Below are 26631 nucleotides of genomic sequence, written 5' to 3' on the forward strand. Positions count from 1 at the left end.
AACTTCTTTGCACAGCTGCCAGATGGGCCAATAAGGATGATGCTTTCTTGTATCTGGAAATTTCAAAGACGGAGGAACGGATCAGGGATGGGGCAGTAGGAGAAAGGCAACTGTTACATCCATCTTCCAAAAAGGCCACAAGGGCAACCTGGGGAGCTGTAGGCAGTTCAGCCTCACTTTTGTGAGCAGTGAGTCATCAGGTGAATCCTCTCAGATTACATTTCTGGGCACATGAAGGGATAGAGACCTCCTGAGGTCCCTTCCACCCTGAAGATGTCCATGGTTCTTCCCACTCTCCATCTTCTCTTGTGGATGTCAGGGAAAGCACGCAGGTGCCCTGTGACAGTGGAAGCAGGCCAGCTTTCTTGTCCTCCTCCAGTCAGAATTATTCAGATGCAGGGCTTCTTGGCAGGAATCCCCAAGACAGCCCTGACCAATCCTTGACTTCACTTTTAATTTCCTTGTTTTTTTCTTCCATTCCTTCTAAGTCCTTCTCTTTTACCACCCTGATCCTGTCCCATACAGCCCACCCCACCCCTGCTCACCCTTAACTCAGTGGCACTGGCTTGGTTTCTCTGTTTATTTGTTCATTTTCTTTTTTTTTTTGTTTTATTTTGACACAGAGGAGCTTCAGTCCCAAAGGAACTTGAGAAATTCGGGTGAGTTGGACAACAAATACCTCATGAAGATTTAGAAGACAAGCGTCAAGTCCTGTGCCTAGGTGGGAATAACCCCATCCATGAGGAGAGGTTGAGGGACCTGGTTTTCTTTAGCCAGGAGGCAAAGGGCAGTAGACTATTAGCCTGTGACTGCTTGAAGGGTGGTTTCAGAGATGATGAAAATTTTCTTGGCAGTGGGAAATGGCATGCAAAGGAGAAAGGTCCACAAACTGCCTCTTGAGAGGTTCAGAATGGACTTCAGGTCAAAAGAATGTCACTCGTAGGGCAGTGCTGAGGTGCAACAGGTCACCCAGAGGGAGTCTGGGATCAGCCCCTGGCTTTGTGTTTCAAGGAAAAGCAAGGGAGGACAGGAAGACATCAGGAGAGGTAGGGAGATCATGGGGTGGGAGCAAGGTGGGGAAGCAGCTTGGGTGTGTACATTCTGCAGGGAAACAGGCAGAGGTGTGGGAAAGCATAGGACAGCCTGTGGTGGAGACGGCCAAGGGCACTGCCAAGGCTGAAAGCTCCCAACACAGCTAGGTCTTTGTCCTCTTGGCTATGGCTGGTGTCTCTGACACCGAGGCCCACAAGAAGATGCCATTCCTTAAAGCACTGTGGCCTTGCTACCTCCTTGTCCCTTGGGAGCCCAGGACATGCCATATCATGGTCCTTAACTTGGTATTGTGCACCCTCACCCTCGCACTGGCCCCAGGAAGAGCCCTGACCAATTCGTAATGGAAAGCATCACCCTACCCAGGGGATGGCTGTCAGTTCCTGGTCACTCTGCTTGATAATACACATCAAGGTTGACCTGGCATCACAGCCACCCTCACATTGCCTTTGCCTACCTGCAATCAGGGCCTCCAACTTTCTTCTCTAATCAGCCCCTGCGGAGACTTTGTTGGTAATGGCCCTCGGTGGGACCCATTAATGCTCCAAGAAACTTAGAATTTTTTTTGAATTTAACTTCTTGAGAAGTTTCTTCAGCCTCCTCTCAGCATCTGAAGTTCATGGGCTCAGCCCCAAATACACCAAGGGGTCATTAAAATAATAATAAAAAAACCCTAGGGAGCCATGCCTCTTTCCATAACTTTCTTCAGTTTGTCAATTCTTGTGGGGTTAATTGGAATGTTTGGAGGAGTGTATTGAAATTGGGCAGAATTCAATGAGCACCTGAAAAGAAAGATGTCTGCTTCTTAAGCTTTCTTGAGTCTTCAGTTTGCAGAATAAGTCATACCTTCATTCCCCAATTCATACTGACCCACAGTGTCTCCTCACAAAGTCAGGGCATGTAGGCAAAGCAGTATTTTTGATAGGAGACATGTATGGAGAACCTTCCTCCGCAGCTCTCCAGCCCTGCCATTTCCCTCATCAGCCACTGGGGACTTCACATCACTCTTGTGAAAATCGAACCTTTTGCCACTCAAGGCTGTAGTTGAATGTTACAGCTCATGTGCACCAGTTCCCACCTGCTTTCCTTAGAGAACTAGCTGCAGACGGACACAGAAGGGTTTTTTTCTTAACAGCAAATAAACAAAAATAAAGTTTGGAACAGTTTAATAAAAGATACAAAAAAAACCCTCCTCAACTGTATGCCAAGTCCAAGCTGCCTCCAGTGAGGTCCACTGCCCACAAGACACAACCTGCCTTGAAATGTTTTCCACAGATAGATTGGAAGGGATAGACCAAAACACAACAAAGGAGCTGGCTGAAGTGACAATGAGACTGCTGAAAGACGAGGCAAGCTTCAGACTCCCAGCAGCTCAGAGCAGCAACTGGAGAGTTGAGAGGTACCTGAATGATAAAGAGGAAGGGGAGGAGGAAACTGGGAAACTATGGAAAGTGCATATTTCCAGATAGTCTGATGCAAAGATGACTTCAGAAATGAAAAATTTTATCAGGACATGTGGAAATATGTGAGAGATCACTGAGACTACATGCACAGCCTAATAGACAGAGCAGTGGAAACACAAGGTCAAGGGCACATCGATATTTCTTCTCCCCAGATTAACACCCTTCCTGAAGATTTCCACTATTTCATCATGTTCATTGAAGTAGACTAATATAATCACCAATGGGCCCTCTCTAAGCGCTGAAGGAAGACTGATTCCAGCATTACAAATAATCTCATCAGGGGATGGTTTTGTGCAAGAGGTGGAAATGTCCGTCTCTGGAAGCCCCGATTCCCATCTCTTAACTAGGCAGGACACAGAGAACTGGGCAAGAAGGGGTTGACAACATTGACAACAAGGAGGAGGCTGATCTCACCCCAGGCCAGACCCCGTCAGTGCAGATGTCTCTGTCAAATACAGTTCTCTGCACTTCCCTTTCTACTCTATGGAGGGAACTAAGTTGTCTCAACTCAGTTGTTTTGAGATACTTTTCCTAACGACAAGCTAAGGTCCCACACAGGAATCACCTCCAAAATTTCCAGCACCACATGGCAACACAGCTACCCCAGGGCACCTCAGGCAGCAAATAGCCTCCCTATGAGGTCAAATGAATCAAGCCCCAAAAGTAGATCCTAGTCATAAGTTGAGATCTTCTCAAAAAATAACTCACTGCAACAATTGACAAGAAATCCTCTTTTCCAAAACTTCACACAGTTTTTACCATTGCCATATATATATATATTTTTTTTTTCTTGTTAATTGGCAGGACCATGTTCATGCATTACAGAAATTAGCCTCTCTATGCAAGTGTGTGTTTATACATATATGTGTGTGTGTGTGTGTGTGTGTGTATGTTATATATACACACACAAATTATTCATCAAAATACATTTGCTGCCAACACTCGGAATGCAGAAACTTTGTTTGGAGGAACTACTTTATTTAAACTGTCATGTTTCAGTTCTCTTCTTCTGCCTCTCTGTCCTTTCTTCTTCTTCAGCCACTTCTCTCTTTACAGAGCTCTCCAGGGAAAGATTCACTGAATCACAGCACTTAGGGTAGACGAGACCCAGGGGCTCCCCCCATGTATGCACTGGCCACAAACGTGCTGAGAGTGCACTCCATCCATTGTGCAGGCCATTCATAAAGGTGTTAAGCAGTCCTGCCCCACATGTTGATCACTGAGGGATGCCACTAGTAACCGGCTGCCACTTGGAACTTGGACCACTGATGACAGCGTTTCAGCCTGATGGCCCATCCAATCTTCCACCTGCCTTATGGTCCGTTGATCCAGGGCAGAGCTCAACAATTTGCCTATAAGGAGACTCTGGGGGACTGTGCCAAAGGCCTTGCTAAAGTGAAGGTTCACAAAACCCCTGCAAAATCCCCCTTGTGCACGCAGGCATTCATCTTATGGTAGAAGGCAATCAGCTTGGTCAGGCATGGTTTCCGTTTCCCTTTGGTCAACGCATGCTGCCTCTTCCAGGCCTTCTCCTTCCTATGCTTGGAGATGGTTTCCAGGAGGATTTGCTCCATCACCTTCCTAGGGACTGAGATGAAGATGACTAGCCTGTCGTTGTCCAGATCCTCCCTCTTGCCCTTCTGGAAAACGGCTGAGATGTCTGCCTTTTCCCAGGCATCAGGAACCTCCCTGATTACCCTGACATTTCATAGACAATTGGGAGCAGCATTGCAGTGACTCCAGCCACCTCTCCCTGCACCCTGGGGTGCTTCCTGTAAGGTCCCATGGACTTGTGTGTGCCCACTGGGCAAAAGTCCTCCCCAGATGCATCGTCCTCTACCACAGCTGAGGCTTTGCTAACACAGATGCTGCCAAAGGACTCGGGGGCCAGGGAGGCCTGGCAGTAGACAAGACCAGGAAAAGACCAGGGAAAAGAGGCAATGAGGTCCTCAGCCTTTCCCCTCTCTTTGTCACTACGTCCCCTGCCCCACTGAGCAGGGCCACCACATTTTCCTTGGATGTCTGCCTTGTACTGCCAATGTCCCTACAGAAGCCCTTCAGGTTACCCTCCCCATCCCTTCCTAGCTCCAGCTCCAGCTCCAGCTCCAGCTGAGCTTTGACTTGCCTAACTCCATCCCAAATGAGATGAAATCTTCTCTGCTGCGGTCCAGGATGGTGACTCTGTTATTCCTCTTACCTCTCCACCATCTCAGGAATGAGGAGGGAGGAGGAGGTGTTCACCTGCCTTCTTTTAGATGGTCACATAAAGCACAAAGGGCTCCTGTCCCAGATACATTTGCTCTGTGCTTGAAATGGGGCCTGAGTTCATTGGCTTTCAGGATAATTCAGGTTGAAGGGACCACAGGAGGCCGGTAGTGCAATGTGCTGCTCAAAGCAGGGTCAGATAGAGGGTCAGAAACCAAAAAATGCACCTGCCAAAGGACTTTCAGCAGTGATACAGCAGGAGAAGGCAGTAGAGGGTTGACGGGGTGATCTCATGGACAAAGGGTTTCCTTTTTCCCCTTCTCCTGAGAATGAAATCGTCAGCTCTCCACAGAGAAGAACCTGGGAAACAAACTTTGCCACTAACATGAAGGCAGAGAAGCTCCTGAGTCCCTTACAGACAGAGGCTGGTCCAAAGGCCACCACCCCAATGGCACCAGACCCCCAGGCATGCCTGCCTTGCTGCTGGAGGTCTGCAGGGAACAGAGTGGGGTGTGCAGCCTGCATTCCTGGCCACCCAGCAGGTGTGGTGGGACCCTGCTCCTCTAGATGAGACTGGGCTCTCCTGCATTTCCCCAGTGTGGAGCCTGCGTCCCTTCCAGCTGGGAATACAGCCTGGCAGGGAGGACCAACATGGGAAACACGATCTCTGTTCTGGGGTGTGAAGAGAGAGGGGAGGTCAGAGGGGGATCTGCTCGTGCCCTGGGCAGTGATCCCCTCCCTGCAGCCAGTACAGCCCTGCTGATGCCCTGTAACCTGTGAGTCCAGGAGATGGGACTGCAGTCTGCTCTGGCTGTAAAGATTTCTCAGCCCTTCAGACCCAGGATGCAAAGCACCGCTCTGGGGACACCTCAGCAGTCGAAGGGCCTGAATGCCTGGCGTGTTCCTGAGAACTTCTCTGCAGTCTCCCAGCACTGGTTTGACTCCTGTTGCCCATGGAGCAGAGACTCCTTCTGAGGAGGAACTCGCTCACTGTGTAACTCTGAGGACAGGCTTGACCAGGCAGTACAAGTGCCAGCAAAGCCTCAACCCCACAACACTGTCCCCTGCCCAGGACTCTGCTTTCCAGCCCCTTCCTCCTAGAGGATTTGTGTTTGGAGGGACCAGCAGAGATCTCCAGGAGCATGATCTGCTCTGAGCCAGGCTAACTTGACAGTTAGATCAGGTTGGTAGGTGCTTCTCCAGGAGAGTTTTGAAAATCTCCTGGCCCGTGCCCCTCTGCTATTCAACTGCCATGGTTATTTCTTTATTTTTTCCTTCAACTCATTTGAAATTTCCCTTACTGCATCTTCTCCTTGTTGTCTCTTGCCCTTTCCTCCCCTGCGCCCCCAGCCAGGCAATCCATCTACTTTGACTGAGGACAATCACAGCGTCACCTCCAAGCACATCCTTCCTGGGATTTGCTGGGACCACGGAGGCAGACCATGGTGGCCACCTCCAAGCAGAGATATGCGCTGCAGGTCTCTACACGGTCTCAGAAGAGAGCATATGGAGACATAACACGACCCAGGGCAGAACCTGTGGGCCGATGCCAGGGCAGGGCCAAGGGCAGCAGGCATAGGAAGAGAAGACCTCCAGCAGCTCCTCTCCACACCTAGGCAGGGAGTGATGCACCGGGCAGCGCTCCTGAGAGAGGACGGTGAAACAGGACAGGGGGGCACAGTGCAGTGCTGGGCACTGACCATCTGTGCTGGGTCTGGGAGTCCTGGCAGGTGGTGCTGGTGCCTGCAGCCCTTGAGAAACCCCCAGTCCTGCTAGTAGCAGTGAGTCCCCTTCATGACCGTTGGGAACTTCTGGAGTGTCGTGGCTCCCATCAGCACCTCAGCCCTCCACTGGCCCAGCCCTGCTGCCCTGCATGTGGCCCCACAGCCCCACTGTGCAGGCACCACACAGGACAGAGTGCGTTCTGGAGTGGGGAAACATCCCCCCAGCATGGTCCCCATGACAGCCCTTGGTGTCCCGTCCCCCTCAGCCCACCTGCCTGGCAGCCTCCCACCAGTCCCCAGACCCTGTGCAGCCATGTCCCTGTCCCCCCGGGGTTAGCAGACGGCCATGTTCTGCCATCTGCTGGGGTCTGAGCCCGCAGAGAGGCCAGGCAGGGATGGACATTCCCCCCCATACAGGTGCTGAGGCCAGCAGGGAGACGGAGCTTGTCACCCTCAGAGATCACCCCTCACCAGGACCACAGGGAATGGACAGTGCTGGAAATAGCTGGTATGAGATGCTGGGTGTGTGAGGAGTTTCCTGGGGCAGTTTCTCCTCTCTGTTCATGCAGCAACAAGCTGTGCTGGAACTCTGCACTGAGGCACCCTGCTTCAGGACCCCCATGGGAAGAGAATGGTCTACAGGCCCAGTAGATGGCCTCGGGACCTCCTCTGCATGCTCCCTGACAGCCCTGCAGAGGACCCAGCAGAGGACTTGTCCTCCCTGAGCTCACAGCTGGACATTCAGTCCTCCAGCTGGGCATGGAGCCTTGTCTGGGGATGATGTTTTGGGTAAGGACCAGCACGCAGTGTAGGCAAGTTTGTCTCAAGGAAATGTGCTGGGGACAGGGCATGAGGGACAGCAGCTTTGGAGGAAGAGCCCAGTCTTCAGGCACTGCACCTGGAAAAACCTACTTTATTACAAAGATATTGTGATGGGGTCAGCTCTGAACCAGTGCTAGACACAACTTTATATGGGCACCAGGTGAGACAGAGCAGTCACAGTAAAGGTGGAATGAATCCAACCATTTGTGTAGCAACAGGGTGACAGTTAATAATAACAACAGTAATATTAGTAATAACACAAATAAAGTGAACAAAAAAAGCTCAGTCCTGGTACGGGACACAGTGGGAGTCATTTGTGGAGAGCAATGGCAATGTTACCACTGCTGAAAAATGTCCATGAAATCACTTTCCTCAGGGCATCTTTGAGCTCCTTGTTCCTCATGCTGTAGATGAGGGGGTTCAGTGTTGGAGGCACCACTGAGTACAGAATAGTCACCACCAGATCCACAGCTGGGGAGGAGAGGGAGGGGGGCTTCAGGTAGGCAAACACGTCAGTGGTGACAAACAGGGAGACCACAGCCAGGTGCGGGAGGCACGTCGAAAAGGCTTTGTGCCGGCCCTGCTCAGAGGGGATCCTCAGCACAGCAGTGAAGATCTGCACGTAGGACAGCACAATGAAAATGAAACATCCAAAGATTAAACAGCCACTAACCACAAGAAGGCCAACTTCTCTGAGGTAGGAGTCTGAGCAGGAGAGCTTGAGGATCTGGGGAACTTCACAGAAGAACTGGTCCACTGTGTTGCCTTGGCAGAGTGGTATTGAAAATGTGTTAGCAGTGTGCAGCACAGAATAGAGAAAACTACTGCCCCATGCAGCTGCTGTCATTTTGACACAGGCTCTGGTGCTCATGAGGGTCCCGTAGTGCAGGGGTTTGCAGATGGCAACATAGCGGTCATAGGCCATGACTGTGAGAAGACAATACTCTCCACCTAACAAGAAGAAAAGCAGGAAGACTTGAGCAGCACATCCTGAATAGGAAATGGCCCTGGTGTCCCTCAGGGAATTGGCCATGGATTTGGGGACAGTGGTGGAGATGGTGCCAAGGTCCAGCACAGAGAGGTTGAGGAGGAAGAAGTACATGGGGGTGTGGAGGCGGTGGTCGCAGGCTACGGCTGTGATGATGAGGCTGTTGCCCAGGAGGGCAGCCAGGTAGATGCCCAGGAAGAGTGAGAAGTGCAAGAGCTGCAGCTCCCTTGTGTCTGCAAATGCCAGGAGGAGGAACTCATTGAGGGAGCTGCTGTTGGACATTTTGCTGTCTCCAGGCATGGGGACTGTCCAAAGACGTTGAGAAGTTAGCAGAGACTTCAAGGCAAGAAACCCCCAAACGTTGCAGGTCTCATACAAGCCCCCACATTGCCTCTCTCTTTACTGAGAGGATCTTTGTGCAGCTCCCCTGCTGAAGCTCCACTTTGCCCTGGCTGAGTGTGCTGTAAGGAGCAGGGACCTCTGCCCATGGGTTCCACAGGAGTCAGTCCTGCTGTAAAGCAGTGGGCACAGGACAACGGGGATGGCCAGCTCTGACATTCACAAGTTCTGTCAGGTGATATCCACTCATCGTATAGAAGGGCTTTTCAGCAATGTCAGTCCCAATTCTAAAAAATGAGGTTTGAGAAACAGAGTTTCAGGGACTTTTTATTTTCTTTTAGATGGTCTTGTCACCCCTGGGGAGTGTTCCTCGAAGGCAGAAATCCTTGGCATTTCCACTGTGAATCCTGAGAAAAAGCATCCACTGTCCCTTCTTGCAGAGTGAGGACAGCTGGTCTGTTTATTAGTCTCGTTCTCAGCTGTCCTGTGCTTTCACCTCTTTGAGCTGTGGGATGATCACACTCATATGTTGCCCTAGAAAGAAACCAGCCCCTGCTGAGAGCACACGAGTCCAGTTTCAAAGTGCACAGCTCCAAACTTCTCACCCTTTCTCCAGGCACCTGAGGGAGCTCTGCACACTCCCCTTCTAGCCAAGGACACACAGGGCTCTTTGCAGATGCCCAGATACAGCCACCCACCACCATCTCTATACTCTCAGCATCTCTGCACCTTCCTCACTGGGCTGTCAGATATCACAGAGATGCTATGAGACAGCAATGCCTTTCTGGAGGGCAGGTGGCAGCCTGGCAGGACACTATAAGGAAATGGTCAAAGGATTCTTAGGACTGGAGGTGGGCTCTCTCTAAGGCAGAGTCAGCTCAATTTCCAGCCCCACAGACTGCATTTTCTGGAGCTCCACAAGTCAGAAGGGGGCTGGGGCGACCTCATTCCCATGCAGACCCCTCTGTTCCACAACTTGCAGCATCAATGTCTAAATTGCAGCTGAAAACACCCAAATCCAGAAAGGCCGAGAACAAGAGGAGCAGCATGGACAGGAGGGTAAACAAGGAGCAACACCGTGATCCTGCTGCCAAAGGAGGCAGGGAGAGAGACAGAGAGGCATTCTGGAAAGCCTTCCCCTCACTGAGCTGGGCATGCCGCCTCGCAGATGGTGACATCGCAGGGCAGACGCTCTCAGCCCCTTTGTCAGGCTGCATGAAATGGGCCCATAGCAGGAGAGATGCCCCTCTCCTCTGTCGGAAGTCTGGCTGCAGAGGAGGTGGCTCATGCCCTGCAGTTCCCTGTTATTCCCTGCCCATCCCTGCTGCATGGAGCTAGCCTGCTGGCAGCTCTTTCTCTGTCACAACATCTTTTCCCTGTCAGTGCTCACAGATACCATCCCACCCTCCTCCTCCTCCAAAACTGTGCTCACTTTTGCCCTAAGGAAACCTCCCGGGTCAGGGCACTCCCTAGGGGCATCTCTGTGCATGCACATCCTAAGGAGCAAGTCACATAAACTCCAATGAGGCCACAAAGGTGATGTTGATGCTGTCTGTAGGCTAAAGTGGGGATGAAGTGGCTTCCTGAGGTTTCCCAGTGACCTATTAATCTCTCAGAGTGAAGGTTAGGAGTCCCACTTCCTTCCCATAACAGAAACCTCGTTCCTTCATTCTCCCTGCCAAAATTAGGAAACTGAAAGTGCAGACACCTGAAGGAAAGCTCCTACCCTTTCAAGTAGCCCTTCTCTTGATCTCCTCTTGAAAAGACCCCTTGCACATATCCTGCGCATTGATTTGGAGCTGTGAGCATCCCTGACCCACACAGCACCCTCTCAACAGGAGAATGAACCTGCCCTGCCGGGGGTCGCTCCTCTCACGCAGAGTTTCTCCCTATATTGCTATGAGGAGCTCCCCGGTCAGGCTCAGGGCTGAGCCTCACAGGCAGCAGAGTCACTGCCTCGGGCACACAGCACCCTGGGGTGCAGGGACACTGCTCTGAATCACAGCCCTGAGCAGACCTCTGTGTGCTCCCTGGCTTCACACCCTGCAGGCACCCCTGGCAAAATGGAGCTGCACGCCCTGTCCCTGTGATGCTGTGGCAAGGAATCCCTGCTCTGAAGCATCTCCTCCTCTGCCTATGAACTGGATGTGCCGGGAGAGCGATCCTTAAAAAGCCTATGAGTTATGGGATGGGATGGGTTCAGAAGACCCCTCCAGGAACCTCAGTAACATTGTCCTGCAGCCAGAGACTTACAGTGTCAAGGGCTGCGAAGATTTCTCCCACAAGGAGCTCTCCTCTCTCCTCCCACTCCACACTGCCTTGCACTTCTCTCTGCCTTCTCTCCTCTCATCTCAGCAGCAGCAGGCAGTGCCCGCAGCCCTGCTGCTCTTTGCAGAGGAGCTGCTCCTGCACACAGCTGTCTCTGGGCAGTGCTGCCAGGTTGCCATGAGCTCCCTCCATCCCCAGAGCCTGGCCCCACTCAGGAGCAGAGGCCCAGCTGAGCTCATGAATTTCTCTGTCCCTTGTGCTCTCTCCTCCTGGGAAATGTTCACTGCAATGAACTAAAATAATCACCAATGGTCCCTCTCTAAGCACTGAAGGAAGACTGATTCCAGCATTAAAGATTTTTTTCATCAGAGGATAGTTATCTGCAAGAGGTGGAAATGTCCCACTCTAGAAGCCCCTATTCCCACCTCTTACCTAGGCAGGACACATAGAAAGGAGCAAGAAGGGAGCTCATTGACACATGGTTCAGGTGATGATTCAGATGAGTCAATCTGGGCATTTCAACACCATTTAGAAGCCCCTGGAATACAGTAGGATTCAACTAACTCCTGTGAACTCCACAAACACACAGCAGGTGGGATTCCCTTTGCCCAAGCTGATGGGTGCACAACACAGATGTCTGCATGGGAGCTCTCTCTGTAAGCTCCCATTGTAATCACCTGAGATGGAGGGTGGGAGTCAGTTGCTCACACACAAACACCTGGTGACATTGGAAGAGACAGAGGTTGTCCCAGGCATGTGCCAGTGTCTGCTTGCTCTCATGGAGCAACTGTGAGACACACATCCTTCTAGAGCATGAGGTGGGGGCCAGCTGGAGAATTTCCTTGGCCATCTCAAATGACACTAATTGCCCACTACTGTTAGAGCACCCCTCACTATGATGCTGAGACACATGGAGATGCCTACAGTGCAGACTGCTAATGTAATTCAGTGCACACACTCGATGTAATGGCTTAGAAACAGGCTGTCAGGGCCATGTCAGATGCCTGGGGTTTCTAGCACAACTGCCTGGATGGGACCTATGGGAAAACCATGCCCCTTCGGAGTGGCTGCTGGGCAGACAACCCAGGTTATCTCAGGCTTTCTACTTGTGCCCAAACAACTGAATCCCTCCACTGCCTTTAGGCCAAGTCCATGCTGTCTGCATCCAAGCGTGCTGCATAAATGGGAGGCACATCACACCAAGGTCTCCGCCCTAGTCTCTGCACTCTCAAACCCTTCTTGCTCTTCTCTGCCTGAACCTCTTCTCACCCCCCAAGATGATGTGAACGGGGACTAGGGTAATGGTGACCTCAGGGTGCCTGGATCACAGGCTGCGCAGGCCCAGGGTCTTCTTCAGTGGCACCTTGTCCTGCCTGGAGATCGGTTCACCTCTGTCATAAGCCCCAAGGTGCTACAAATCAGCTCAGGCAGCAAACCCCTCTCCTGGCATTCCTGCACAGTCCAGCTCTGTTTCTCCCTGGCCTTGCGCACTGCAGGCTTTGCTCTCTCGGTGGGAACCTCCTTTCACCATTACATTGCCACCTGCTATCCATGCCAGCATGGCTCTGCTCTGAAGTGGGGCCACTGCACACACAGTGTCTTTGGCTGACAGTAACATCTTTCACCATGACCAGTCTGCTCTCTGTGCCACAGCTGATGCTCTGCAGCCCAAATATATGCAAATGCATGCAGCCTGGGGTAGAAACAGGAGCAGATGGAGATGTACAAGCTGTCACAGGTGTGAAACATCACTGGAATGACTGAGATGTGGTGGGATCACTCACATGGCTGGAGGGCAAGGCTTTTGGGTACAATGTCTTCAGGAGAGACTGTCAGAGAAGATGAGGAGGGAGGATGTATTTTGTGTGAAGGGGCAGCTTGGATGTGCGGTGCACTTCCATGGGAGAGGCAAGGGTTTGGGTGAGTGCTTGTGGGTGAGCATCACAGTAGGGGTGACATCATGGTGGGAGCTACAGACCACCCAATGAGGGTAGGGAGGTGGATGCAGTCTCCTTTAAGCAACCTGAGCAAGTCTGTGGATCACAGGCCCTGGTTCTTGTTGGCAGGACTTTAATCCCCCTGACATGAACTGGAAGGGCAAACAGCAGAGTGCAAGCAGGCCACAAGGTTTCTGGGGGGCATCAAGGACAACTTCTTTGCACAGCTGCCAGATGGGCCAATAAGGATGATGCTTTCTTGTATCTGGAAATTTCAAAGACGGAGGAACTGATCAGGGATGGGGCAGTAGGAGAAAGGCAACTGTTACATCCATCTTCCAAAAAGGCCACAAGGGCAACCTGGGGAGCTGTAGGCAGTTCAGCCTCACTTTTGTGAGCAGTGAGTCATCAGGTGAATCCTCTCAGATTACATTTCTGGGCACATGAAGGGATAGAGACCTCCTGAGGTCCCTTCCACCCTGAAGATGTCCATGGTTCTTCCCACTCTCCATCTTCTCTTGTGGATGTCAGGGAAAGCACGCAGGTGCCCTGTGACAGTGGAAGCAGGCCAGCTTTCTTGTCCTCCTCCAGTCAGAATTATTCAGATGCAGGGCTTCTTGGCAGGAATCCCCAAGACAGCCCTGACCAATCCTTGACTTCACTTTTAATTTCCTTGTTTTTTTCTTCCATTCCTTCTAAGTCCTTCTCTTTTACCACCCTGATCCTGTCCCATACAGCCCACCCCACCCCTGCTCACCCTTAACTCAGTGGCACTGGCTTGGTTTCTCTGTTTATTTGTTCATTTTCTTTTTTTTTTTGTTTTATTTTGACACAGAGGAGCTTCAGTCCCAAAGGAACTTGAGAAATTCGGGTGAGTTGGACAACAAATACCTCATGAAGATTTAGAAGACAAGCGTCAAGTCCTGTGCCTAGGTGGGAATAACCCCATCCATGAGGAGAGGTTGAGGGACCTGGTTTTCTTTAGCCAGGAGGCAAAGGGCAGTAGACTATTAGCCTGTGACTGCTTGAAGGGTGGTTTCAGAGATGATGAAAATTTTCTTGGCAGTGGGAAATGGCATGCAAAGGAGAAAGGTCCACAAACTGCCTCTTGAGAGGTTCAGAATGGACTTCAGGTCAAAAGAATGTCACTCGTAGGGCAGTGCTGAGGTGCAACAGGTCACCCAGAGGGAGTCTGGGATCAGCCCCTGGCTTTGTGTTTCAAGGAAAAGCAAGGGAGGACAGGAAGACATCAGGAGAGGTAGGGAGATCATGGGGTGGGAGCAAGGTGGGGAAGCAGCTTGGGTGTGTACATTCTGCAGGGAAACAGGCAGAGGTGTGGGAAAGCATAGGACAGCCTGTGGTGGAGACGGCCAAGGGCACTGCCAAGGCTGAAAGCTCCCAACACAGCTAGGTCTTTGTCCTCTTGGCTATGGCTGGTGTCTCTGACACCGAGGCCCACAAGAAGATGCCATTCCTTAAAGCACTGTGGCCTTGCTACCTCCTTGTCCCTTGGGAGCCCAGGACATGCCATATCATGGTCCTTAACTTGGTATTGTGCACCCTCACCCTCGCACTGGCCCCAGGAAGAGCCCTGACCAATTCGTAATGGAAAGCATCACCCTACCCAGGGGATGGCTGTCAGTTCCTGGTCACTCTGCTTGATAATACACATCAAGGTTGACCTGGCATCACAGCCACCCTCACATTGCCTTTGCCTACCTGCAATCAGGGCCTCCAACTTTCTTCTCTAATCAGCCCCTGCGGAGACTTTGTTGGTAATGGCCCTCGGTGGGACCCATTAATGCTCCAAGAAACTTAGAATTTTTTTTGAATTTAACTTCTTGAGAAGTTTCTTCAGCCTCCTCTCAGCATCTGAAGTTCATGGGCTCAGCCCCAAATACACCAAGGGGTCATTAAAATAAAAAAAAAAAACCCTAAGGAGCCATGCCTCTTTCCATAACTTTCTTCAGTTTGTCAATTCTTGTGGGGTTAATTGGAATGTTTGGAGGAGTGTATTGAAATTGGGCAGAATTCAATGAGCACCTGAAAAGAAAGATGTCTGCTTCTTAAGCTTTCTTGAGTCTTCAGTTTGCAGAATAAGTCATACCTTCATTCCCCAATTCATACTGACCCACAGTGTCTCCTCACAAAGTCAGGGCATGTAGGCAAAGCAGTATTTTTGATAGGAGACATGTATGGAGAACCTTCCTCCGCAGCTCTCCAGCCCTGCCATTTCCCTCATCAGCCACTGGGGACTTCACATCACTCTTGTGAAAATCGAACCTTTTGCCACTCAAGGCTGTAGTTGAATGTTACAGCTCATGTGCACCAGTTCCCACCTGCTTTCCTTAGAGAACTAGCTGCAGACGGACACAGAAGGGTTTTTTTCTTAACAGCAAATAAACAAAAATAAAGTTTGGAATAGTTTAATAAAAGATACAAAAAAAACCCTCCTCAACTGTATGCCAAGTCCAAGCTGCCTCCAGTGAGGTCCACTGCCCACAAGACACAACCTGCCTTGAAATGTTTTCCACAGATAGATTGGAAGGGATAGACCAAAACACAACAAAGGAGCTGGCTGAAGTGACAATGAGACTGCTGAAAGACGAGGCAAGCTTCAGACTCCCAGCAGCTCAGAGCAGCAACTGGAGAGTTGAGAGGTACCTGAATGATAAAGAGGAAGGGGAGGAGGAAACTGGGAAACTATGGAAAGTGCATATTTCCAGATAGTCTGATGCAAAGATGACTTCAGAAATGAAAAATTTTATCAGGACATGTGGAAATATGTGAGAGATCACTGAGACTACATGCACAGCCTAATAGACAGAGCAGTGGAAACACAAGGTCAAGGGCACATCGATATTTCTTCTCCCCAGATTAACACCCTTCCTGAAGATTTCCACTATTTCATCATGTTCATTGAAGTAGACTAATATAATCACCAATGGGCCCTCTCTAAGCGCTGAAGGAAGACTGATTCCAGCATTACAAATAATCTCATCAGGGGATGGTTTTGTGCAAGAGGTGGAAATGTCCGTCTCTGGAAGCCCCGATTCCCATCTCTTAACTAGGCAGGACACAGAGAACTGGGCAAGAAGGGGTTGACAACATTGACAACAAGGAGGAGGCTGATCTCACCCCAGGCCAGACCCCGTCAGTGCAGATGTCTCTGTCAAATACAGTTCTCTGCACTTCCCTTTCTACTCTATGGAGGGAACTAAGTTGTCTCAACTCAGTTGTTTTGAGATACTTTTCCTAACGACAAGCTAAGGTCCCACACAGGAATCACCTCCAAAATTTCCAGCACCACATGGCAACACAGCTACCCCAGGGCACCTCAGGCAGCAAATAGCCTCCCTATGAGGTCAAATGAATCAAGCCCCAAAAGTAGATCCTAGTCATAAGTTGAGATCTTCTCAAAAAATAACTCACTGCAACAATTGACAAGAAATCCTCTTTTCCAAAACTTCACACAGTTTTTACCATTGCCATATATATATATATTTTTTTTTTCTTGTTAATTGGCAGGACCATGTTCATGCATTACAGAAATTAGCCTCTCTATGCAAGTGTGTGTTTATACATATATGTGTGTGTGTGTGTATGTTATATATACACACACAAATTATTCATCAAAATACATTTGCTGCCAACACTCGGAATGCAGAAACTTTGTTTGGAGGAACTACTTTATTTAAACTGTCATGTTTCAGTTCTCTTCTTCTGCCTCTCTGTCCTTTCTTCTTCTTCAGCCACTTCTCTCTTTACAGAGCTCTCCAGGGAAAGATTCACTGAATCACAGCACTTAGGGTAGACGAGACCCAGGGGCTCCCCCCATGTATGCACTGGCCACAAACGTGCTGAGAGTGCACTCCATCCATTGTGCAGGCCATTCATAAAGGTGTTAAGCAGTCCTGCCCCACATGTTGATCACTGAGGGATGCCACTAGTAACCGGCTGCCACTTGGAACTTGGACCACTGATGACAGCGTTTCAGCCTGATGGCCCATCCAATCTTCCACCTGCCTTATGGTCCGTTGATCCAGGGCAGAGCTCAACAATTTGCCTATAAGGAGACTCTGGGGGACTGTGCCAAAGGCCTTGCTAAAGTGAAGGTTCACAAAACCCCTGCAAAATCCCCCTTGTGCACGCAGGCATTCATCTTATGGTAGAAGGCAATCAGCTTGGTCAGGCATGGTTTCCGTTTCCCTTTGGTCAACGCATGCTGCCTCTTCCAGGCCTTCTCCTTCCTATGCTTGGAGATGGTTTCCAGGAGGATTTGCTCCATCACCTTCCTAGGGACTGAGATGAAGATGACTAGCCTGTCGTTGTCCAGATCCTCCCTCTTGCCCTTCTGGAAAACGGCTGAGATGTCTGCCTTTTCCCAGGCATCAGGAACCTCCCTGATTACCCTGACATTTCATAGACAATTGGGAGCAGCATTGCAGTGACTCCAGCCACCTCTCCCTGCACCCTGGGGTGCTTCCTGTAAGGTCCCATGGACTTGTGTGTGCCCACTGGGCAAAAGTCCTCCCCAGATGCATCGTCCTCTACCACAGCTGAGGCTTTGCTAACACAGATGCTGCCAAAGGACTCGGGGGCCAGGGAGGCCTGGCAGTAGACAAGACCAGGAAAAGACCAGGGAAAAGAGGCAATGAGGTCCTCAGCCTTTCCCCTCTCTTTGTCACTACGTCCCCTGCCCCACTGAGCAGGGCCACCACATTTTCCTTGGATGTCTGCCTTGTACTGCCAATGTCCCTACAGAAGCCCTTCAGGTTACCCTCCCCATCCCTTCCTAGCTCCAGCTCCAGCTCCAGCTCCAGCTGAGCTTTGACTTGCCTAACTCCATCCCAAATGAGATGAAATCTTCTCTGCTGCGGTCCAGGATGGTGACTCTGTTATTCCTCTTACCTCTCCACCATCTCAGGAATGAGGAGGGAGGAGGAGGTGTTCACCTGCCTTCTTTTAGATGGTCACATAAAGCACAAAGGGCTCCTGTCCCAGATACATTTGCTCTGTGCTTGAAATGGGGCCTGAGTTCATTGGCTTTCAGGATAATTCAGGTTGAAGGGACCACAGGAGGCCGGTAGTGCAATGTGCTGCTCAAAGCAGGGTCAGATAGAGGGTCAGAAACCAAAAAATGCACCTGCCAAAGGACTTTCAGCAGTGATACAGCAGGAGAAGGCAGTAGAGGGTTGACGGGGTGATCTCATGGACAAAGGGTTTCCTTTTTCCCCTTCTCCTGAGAATGAAATCGTCAGCTCTCCACAGAGAAGAACCTGGGAAACAAACTTTGCCACTAACATGAAGGCAGAGAAGCTCCTGAGTCCCTTACAGACAGAGGCTGGTCCAAAGGCCACCACCCCAATGGCACCAGACCCCCAGGCATGCCTGCCTTGCTGCTGGAGGTCTGCAGGGAACAGAGTGGGGTGTGCAGCCTGCATTCCTGGCCACCCAGCAGGTGTGGTGGGACCCTGCTCCTCTAGATGAGACTGGGCTCTCCTGCATTTCCCCAGTGTGGAGCCTGCGTCCCTTCCAGCTGGGAATACAGCCTGGCAGGGAGGACCAACATGGGAAACACGATCTCTGTTCTGGGGTGTGAAGAGAGAGGGGAGGTCAGAGGGGGATCTGCTCGTGCCCTGGGCAGTGATCCCCTCCCTGCAGCCAGTACAGCCCTGCTGATGCCCTGTAACCTGTGAGTCCAGGAGATGGGACTGCAGTCTGCTCTGGCTGTAAAGATTTCTCAGCCCTTCAGACCCAGGATGCAAAGCACCGCTCTGGGGACACCTCAGCAGTTGAAGAGCCTGAAAGCCTGGTGTGTTCCTGAGAACTTCTCTGCAGTCTCCCCGCACTGCTTTGACTCCTGTTGCCCATGGAGCAGAGACTCCTTTTGAGGATGAACTCGCTCACTGTGTGACTCTGAGGACAGGCTTGACAAGGCAGTACAAGTGCCAGCAAAGCCTCAACCCCACAACACTGTCCCCTGCCTCTGACTCTGTCTTCCAGCCCCTTCCTCCTAGAGGATTTGGGTTGGGAGGGACCACCAGAGATCTCCAGGAACACGATCTGCTCTGAGATGGGCTAACTTGACAGTTAGATGAGGTTGGTAGGTGCTTTCTCCAGGAGAGTTTTTTAAGATTTCCAGTCCCCTGCCGCAGTGCTACTCAGTACCATGGGTATTCTATATTTTTTCCCATCAACTCATTTGAAATTTCCCCTACTGCCTCTTCTCCTTGTTGTCTCTTGTCCTTTCCTCCCCTTGGCCCCCACCCAGACCATCCCATCTGCTTTGACTGAGGACAATCACAGTCTCGCCTCCAAGCACAGCCTTCCTGGGATCACTTGGGACCACGCAGGCAGTCTGTGGTGGCCAGCTGCAAGCAGAGCTAGGCACTGCAGGTCCCTATGTAGTGTCAGATGAGAATGTATGGAAACATAACATGACCCAGGGCAGAGCCTGTGGGCCAATGCCAGGGCAGACCTGGGAACAGCAGGGATGAGAAGAGCAGACCTCCAGCAGCTCTTCTCCACACCTGGGCAGGGAGTGATGCACCCAGCAGCGCTCCTGAGCGAGGACGGTGACACAGGATGGGGGGCATTGTGAGCTGCAGTGCTGAGCACCGACCATCTGTGCTGGGTCTGGGAGTCCTGACAGGTGGTGCTGGTGGCTGTAGACTTTGAGAAACCTACAGTCCTGCTAGCAGCAGTGAGTCCCCTCCATGACTGCCAGGAGCTTCTGGAGTGTCGTGGCTCCCATCTGTGTCTCATCCCTCCACTGACCCAGCCCTGCTGCTGTGCATGTGGCCCCACAGCCCCACTGTGCAGGCATCACACAGGACAGGGTGTGTTCTGGGGTGGGGAAACATCCCCCCAACATAGTCCCCATGATAGTCCTTGGTGCCCTGTCTCCCTCAGCTCTCCTGACTGACAGCCTCCCACCAGTCCCCAGACCCTACCCAGACCTGATCCTTTCAACTGGGATCAGCATACGGCCATGCTCTGGGGTCTGATGAGGTCTGAGCCCTCAGAGAGGCCATCTCCAAGCATGTGGAGGAAAAGAAGGTGATCAGGAGTAGTCAGCATGGCTTCACCAAGGGGAAATCATGCCTAACCAATCTGATAGCCTGCTATGATGGAATGACTGGCTGGGTAGATGAGGGGAGAGCAGTGGATGTTGTCTACCTAGACTTCAGCAAGGCTTTTGACACTGCCTCCCATAACATCCTCATAGACAAGCTCAGGAAGTGTGGGCTAGATGAGTGGACAGTGAGGTGGATTGAGAACTGGCTGAATGGCAGAGCTCCGAGGGCTGTGATCAGCAGCACAGAGTCTAGTTGGAGGCCTGTAGCTAGCGGTGTCCCCCAGGGGTCAGTCCTGGGTCCAGTCTTGTTCAACTTCTTCATCAATGACCTGGATGAAGGGACAGAGTGCACCCTCAGCAAGTTGGCTGATGATACAAAACTGGGAGGAGTGGCTGATACCCCAGAGGGCTGTGCTGCCATTCAGAGGGACCTGGAGAGGCTGGAGAGGTGGGCAGAGAGGAACCTCCTGAAGTTCAACAAAGGGAAGTGCAGGGTCCTGCACCTGGGGAGGAATAACCCCATGCACCAGTACAGGTTGGGGGTTGACCTGCTGGAGAACAGCTCTGCGGAGAAGGACCTGGGAGTGCTGGTGGACACCAAGTTAAGCATGAGGCAGCAATGTGCCCTTGTGGCCAAGAAGGCCAATGGTATCCTGGGCTGCATCAGGAAGAGTGTTGCCAGCAGGTCGAGGGAGGTGATTCTCCCCCTCTACTCAGCCCTGGTGAGGCCACATCTGGAGTACTGTGTCCAGTTCTGGGCTCCCCAGTACAAGAGGGATGTGGCACTACTGGAGCAAGTCCAGCGAAGGGCCACAAAGATGATGAGGGGACTGGAGCATCTCTCTTCTGAGGAAAGGCTGAGAGAGCTGGGCCTGTTTAGCCTGGAGAAGAGAAGACTGAGAGGGGATCTAATCAACGTGTACAAGTATCTGAAGGGAGGGTGTCGAGAGGATGGGACCAGACTCTTTTCAGTGGTGCCGAGTGACAGGACGCGAGGCAACGGGCACAAACTGAAACACAGACACTTCCATCTGAACATGAGGAAATACTTTTTCACTGTGAGGGTGACAGAGCATTGGAACAGGTTGCCCAGAGAGGTGGTGGAGTCTCCTTCTCTGGAGATATTCAAAACCCGCCTGGACGTGATCCTGTGCAACGTGCTCTAGGTGACCCTTCTTGAGCAGGAGGGTTGGACTAGATGATCTCCAGAGGTCCCTTCCAACCTCTACCATTCTGTGATTGTGATGAGGAGAACATCTTTAAAAAGAGGTCCTACTGCTGTGTGGGGATGTGTCTCCAGGAAAGCTGCAGCCCCCACGGGAAGGCTGCAGTGAGGAAATGCCTGCTGTGGCAGTAGGGGGATGATACTGTCCAGCACTGGGTCTGTCCCCACAAGCTGCTGCCTGACTCCCCTCCCCTCCACTCCCCCTCCACTTGTAGTGTTGGAACGCCAGAGAGGGAAAGGACCAGCCCACAGTGACACTTGGCTGCCACCCTCACAGGAGAGGAGGTTGACATCACACCCTGACTGTGGCCAGGGGAGCTGAGCTCTCCTAATGGACATGGGACCCATGGTCTCACCGTGTCTGTACTAGTCTGACCCTGACTCTGTGCCCCTGAGCTCCCTCAGTGTCAGTGCCAAAAGAGACCCTGCAAAGGGAAACTCTTCTCATTGCCCTGGGGGCACCAGAGGGAGCTCAGACTAGCAGGCTCTGACGTTCCCCCATCTCTGCTGATGAAGGGGGACACCTGGCTTCCTGCTGCAACATGGCCTCTGGGTCAGACTCAAATGAGACATTCCTGAGTAGACATAACAGGAACCTGTTTTTTTTTTTTTTTTTTTTTTAAGGAAAAAGAGAAAAAAGAGAAAGAAAGAAAGAAACGCAAAACACACAGCCTTGATGCCAGATAGCCTGAGGAGTGGATGCACAATGGACAGTTATTGATGCTGATATTGTACCCATTGAATGAGTTTCTTCAGCTCATCTTTGAGCTCCTTGTTCCTCATACTGTAGAGGAGCGGGTTCAGCGTTGGAGGCACCAACGAGTACAGAACAGACAGCAACAGATCCAGAGCTGGGGAGGAGAGGGAGGGGGGCTTCAGGTAAGCAAACATGACAGTGCTGATGAACAGGGAGACCACGGCCAGGTGTGGGAGGCATATGGAAAAGGCTTTGTGTCGCCCCTGCTCAGAGGGGATCCTCAGCACAACAGTGAAGATCTGCACGTAGGACAGCACAATGAAAACGAAACACACAAAGCCTAAAAAAAGACTAACCGCACTAAGCCCAACTTCCCTGAGGTAGGCGTCTGAGCAGGAGAGCTTGAGGATCTGGGGGATTTCACAAAAGAACTGCTCCACGACATTACCTTGGCAGAGTGGTATTGAAAATGTGTTAGCAGTGTGCAGGACAGCATTGAGAAAACCACTGGCCCAGGCAGCTGCTGCCATTCTGACACAAGCTCTGTTGCCCATGAGGGTCCCATAGTGCAGGGGTCTGCAAATGGCAACATAGCGGTCATAGGCCATGACTGTGAGCAGATAAAATTCTGCGGAAAATAAGAAAAAGAAGAAAAAGACTTGAGCAGCACATCCCAAGTAGGAAACGGCCATGGTGTCCCACAGGGAATTGGCCATGGATTTGGGGACAGTGGTGGAGATGGTGCCAAGGTCCAGAACAGAGAGGCTGAGGAGGAAGAAGTACATGGGGGTGTGGAGGTGGTGGTCGCAGGCTACGGCTGTGATGATGAGGCCATTGCCCAGGATGGCAGCCAGGTAGATGCCCAGGAAGAGTGAGAAGTGCAAGAGCTGCAGCTCCCGTGTGTCCGCAAATGCCAGGAGGAGGAACTCGTTGAAGGAGCTGCTGTTGGACATTTGCTCCTTTGTGGCACAGGGGGATTTTCTGAGGAAGAAGACACATTGACAAGTTAGGACAGACTTCTCTGAGCAAAACTTTCTCATAAAACCCTCCCAAACACACACACATTACCTCTCCCCATCTTAGCAGAACCGTCATGGACAACTGGCGCTTGAGCTCTGATTTGTGCTGGCCAAGTTTGACATGAGGAACAGGGGTGTCTGCCCATGGGCTCCAGAGGAGTCAGCCCTGACCCACAGCACTGTGTACATGAGAACAGGGGTGACTATACTTTTATATTCCCAGTTCCACTCAGATTTCATCCATTGATAATATTGAAGGCATTTTCAGCATCTTCACTCCCACTTCTAAATAATGTGGGTGCATTAAAAGTTTCAAGGCTTCTTTTGTTTCTTTTAGCTGACCCTGTCACACCTGAGGAGGATTCTTGGAGGTAGAAATCCTCAGCATTGCTGCTGCACGCAGAGTGAGCAGCTGTGATTCTGGAGAGGCAAAAGGATTCATTCTGGCATTAGTGCAGACGGAGCAGAGCTGGTCTGTCCAGCTGCCTTCTTCCCAGATGCCCTGTGCTCCCACCTCGGAGGTGGAGGACAGTTGCACTCGTGTTACCCCAAAAAGAAACGACACAGCGGAGGGCAGAGGAATGCACTTGCAAAGTGCCCATCAGCACTCTGTCTGAGGGGATGTGAGGCAGGTCTCAGCCCTCCCCTTCTAGCCAGCAACACATCGGCCTCCTTCCAGCTCCCCACACCCACCCTCCCACCAGCATGTCGCATGTCCATTGCCTCAGGATCTAGGTGGCTTCTGCCTGGGGCACCTAGATAACACGCAGCTGCAATGGGAGAGCTGTGTCCTTGTGGAGGGCAGCTTGCAGCCCAGCCAGACACCCCAGGGAAATGGTGGAATGTCCTAAGGATGGGGTGTCCTGGCGAGAGAGTTGGCTCACTCCCAGCACACACCCCCACTGCATTGCCCAGAGCCCCACAGGTTAGAGGGGCACTTGGGCACCTCACTGTCAAGGACACATTTGTGTGGCAGCAACCGCAGGGTCAGTGTCTGAACTGCATCATAACCCCCCCTGCCCAGAGAGTCCAAGGGGAAGCACAAGGGCAGCACAGGCAGGTGGGAAACATGGAGCAATAGCATGATATTTGTGCGGAGGGAGGCAGGGCCAGGGAGGGACAGAGGGGCACTCAGGAGTGTCTCCTCTCCTGCATGTCCGGCTGCCGAGGAAACGACTCCTGCCCTGGACCCCCCAGCCTTGAGAGCAGAGGGCTGTGCTGGCTGAGAGAGGAGAGGAGGCCTTGGAGTTGACAGTTTCCTCTCACACTTTGAGCATGACTCTGCTGCCTGGAGCCATCCCTGCGGGGAGCTGTTTCTCCATCCCCACGTCTCTCCCCTCTCAGTGCTCACACACCCCATCCCACCCGCTGTGAGCTCAGCTCTGCCCTGCAGAAACCTCCTGGGGGCAGGACACTGCCCAGGGCACCTCCATGTTTGCGGGTGTTACGGAGCAGGGGAGAGAAACCTTGCTGAGGCTGGAAGGTGATGCTGGCTCTGTCCTTAGGCAGAGGGGTGGATGAAGGCATTTGCTGAGTCCCTCCCAGAACTGCTCCTCTCTCAGTGTCACTGTTTTGGAGCCTCCGTCTCCTGTCTAAACCTGACAGATCTATTCCCATTTCACCCCACCCTAACAGAAAATAAGTGAAAGCACAGACTCATGACAGCTCCTTCCCTTTCATGTATCCGCTGCCTTGACTTTCCTTTTGGAAAATCTCCTCCAGAAATGTCCTGGGATTGAGCTGGAGCTGTGGGCAGCCCTGACCCACGCAGTACCCTCCCAAAGGCAAAATGAACCTGCTCCACCAGGGATCACTCCTCCCACCCAGAGCTTCTCCCCACAGCACAGCCGGGAGTTCCCCGGGCAGGCTGAGTGCTGACCCTCGCAGTCAGTAAAGTCAATGCCTGGGACACACAGGACACTTGGCACAGGGCACCGCTCTGAATTAAAGCCCTGCACAGGCTTGTGTGCACACCCCAGCTTCACCCCCCTGCAGCGTCCCTGGGAGAAGGTAGCAGGATGCCCTGTCCCTGTGATGGTGTGGCAGGGAATTCCTGCTCTGAAGCATCTCCCTGTCCTCTGCAAAGGAGAAACCGGGAGAGGCATCCTTAAAAATCCAATTGTGCGACTGGATGGGTTTCAAGACCCCTCCAGGAACGTCAGTAGCATTGCCCTGCAGCCAGAGACTTACTGTGTCAGGGGCTGTGAAGATTTCTCCCACAATGAACTGTCAGCCATCCTTGCACTCCACACTGCCTTTCACTTCTCTCTGCCTTGTCTCATCTCATGTCAGCAGCAGCAGGCAGTGCCCGGAGCCCTGCTGCTGTTTGCAGAAGAGCTGCTCCTGCACACAGCTGTCTCTGGGCAGTGCTGCCCAGTTGCCATGAGCTCCCTTCATCCCCGGAGCCTGGCCCCGCTCAGAAGCAGAGGACCAGTTGAAATCATGAATTTCTCTGTCCCTTGTGCTACCTCCTCCTCAGAAATGGTCACTGGAACAAACTAAAATAATCACCAATGCTCCTCCTGGGAAATGCTTCCTCCTGGGAAACATTCACTGAAGTAGACTAAAATAGTCAGTTATTTTCCTTTGCTAAAGAGTGGAGAGAGAGTGATTCCAGCATTGCAATTTATCTTATCAGAGAAAGGTTATCTACAAAAAGTGGAAATGTCCCACTCAGGAAGCCCTGATTCCCACCTCTTAACTAGGCAGGACACCTAGACAGGGACAGGAATAGAATTTGTTTTCCCATTGTTCAGGAATTGGTTCAGATGAGTCAGTCTGGGCTTCTCAGAGTGCTTTAGAGGGCCCTGGGATGCAGTAGGATTCGGATCCTTCTCGTGAGTTCCACAAAAAAACACAAAAGAGGTGGGAGTCCCCTTGCCCAGGCAGAAGTGAGCACAGCATAGATGTCTGCATGAAAGATCTTGGTCTATGCTCCTATTTCAATCACTAGAGATGGAGGGCGCGATCAGTTGCTCACATGCAAACACCTGGTGACATTGGAAGAGACAGAGGTGGTCCAAGGCATGTGCCTGTGTCTGCTTGCTCTGATGGAGCAAGTGTGACACCCACATCCTTCTAGAGCATGAGGTGGGAGCTAGGCGGGGAATTGCCTTGGCCACCTGCAATGATACTAGATGCCCACTGCGACCAGAGCTCCACTCACTAGGAAGCTGAGACACATGCAGATCCTGATAGTGCAAACAGTTGATGTCATCCAGTGCAGGCACTTGATTCAGTGACACAGAAATAGGCCTGCAGGACCATGTTGGATGCCTGGTGTTTCCAGCCCATCTACATGTCTCTAGCAGATACACCATGGGACCTCTAGGAAAACCATGCCCCTTTGGAGTGGTTTTTGGGCAAGTGCCCCAGGACATCTCAGGTTTCCTACTTGTGCCCAAACAACTGGATCCCACCACTGCCTTTAGGCCAAGTCCTTCTGATCTACAGCCAAGACTGCTTCACAAATGGAAGAGGCACATCCCACCAAGGTCTCCATTCTAGTCTTTGCACCCTTAAAACCTTCTAGCTTTCCTCCCCCGAACCTCTTCTCACCCCCAGATGATATGAACAGGAACTGGGCTAATGATGACCTCAGGGTGCCTGGATCACAGGCTGCCCAGGGCCAGGGACTTCTTCAGTTGGACCTTGTCCTGCCTGGAGATCGGTTCACCTCTGTCACAGGCCCCAAGGTGCCACAGAGTCAGCTCAGGCAGCCAACCCCTCTCCTGGCATTCCTGCACAGCCCAGCTCAGTTTCTCCTTGGCCTTGGGCACTGCAGGCTTTGCTCTCTCAGTGGGAACCTCATTC

The 26631-nt window shown here is 51.8% G+C and overlaps 2 protein-coding genes across 2 annotated transcripts; both read right to left on the minus strand.

The window, feature by feature from the left end:
• Positions 1-1981: 1981 nt before the first annotated feature.
• LOC136993151 (olfactory receptor 14C36-like) lies at positions 1982-8534 on the minus strand (the record flags this gene model as incomplete). Its single annotated transcript, XM_067303162.1, has 2 exons — positions 7632-8534; positions 1982-2005 (listed from the first exon to the last, which is right to left on the minus strand). Coding segments are annotated over exons 1-2 (927 nt in total), but the record flags the coding sequence as incomplete, so codon positions are not given.
• Positions 8535-21816: 13282 nt separating this feature from the next.
• Positions 21817-22752, minus strand: LOC136993146 (olfactory receptor 14A16-like). Its single transcript, XM_067303157.1, has one exon. The coding sequence runs from the start codon at positions 22750-22752 to the stop codon at positions 21817-21819; it is 936 nt and encodes a 311-aa protein (XP_067159258.1).
• Positions 22753-26631: the final 3879 nt, after the last annotated feature.

This window comes from Apteryx mantelli, chromosome 11, assembly GCF_036417845.1.
Source record: "Apteryx mantelli isolate bAptMan1 chromosome 11, bAptMan1.hap1, whole genome shotgun sequence".
NCBI lineage: Eukaryota > Metazoa > Chordata > Aves > Apterygiformes > Apterygidae > Apteryx > Apteryx mantelli.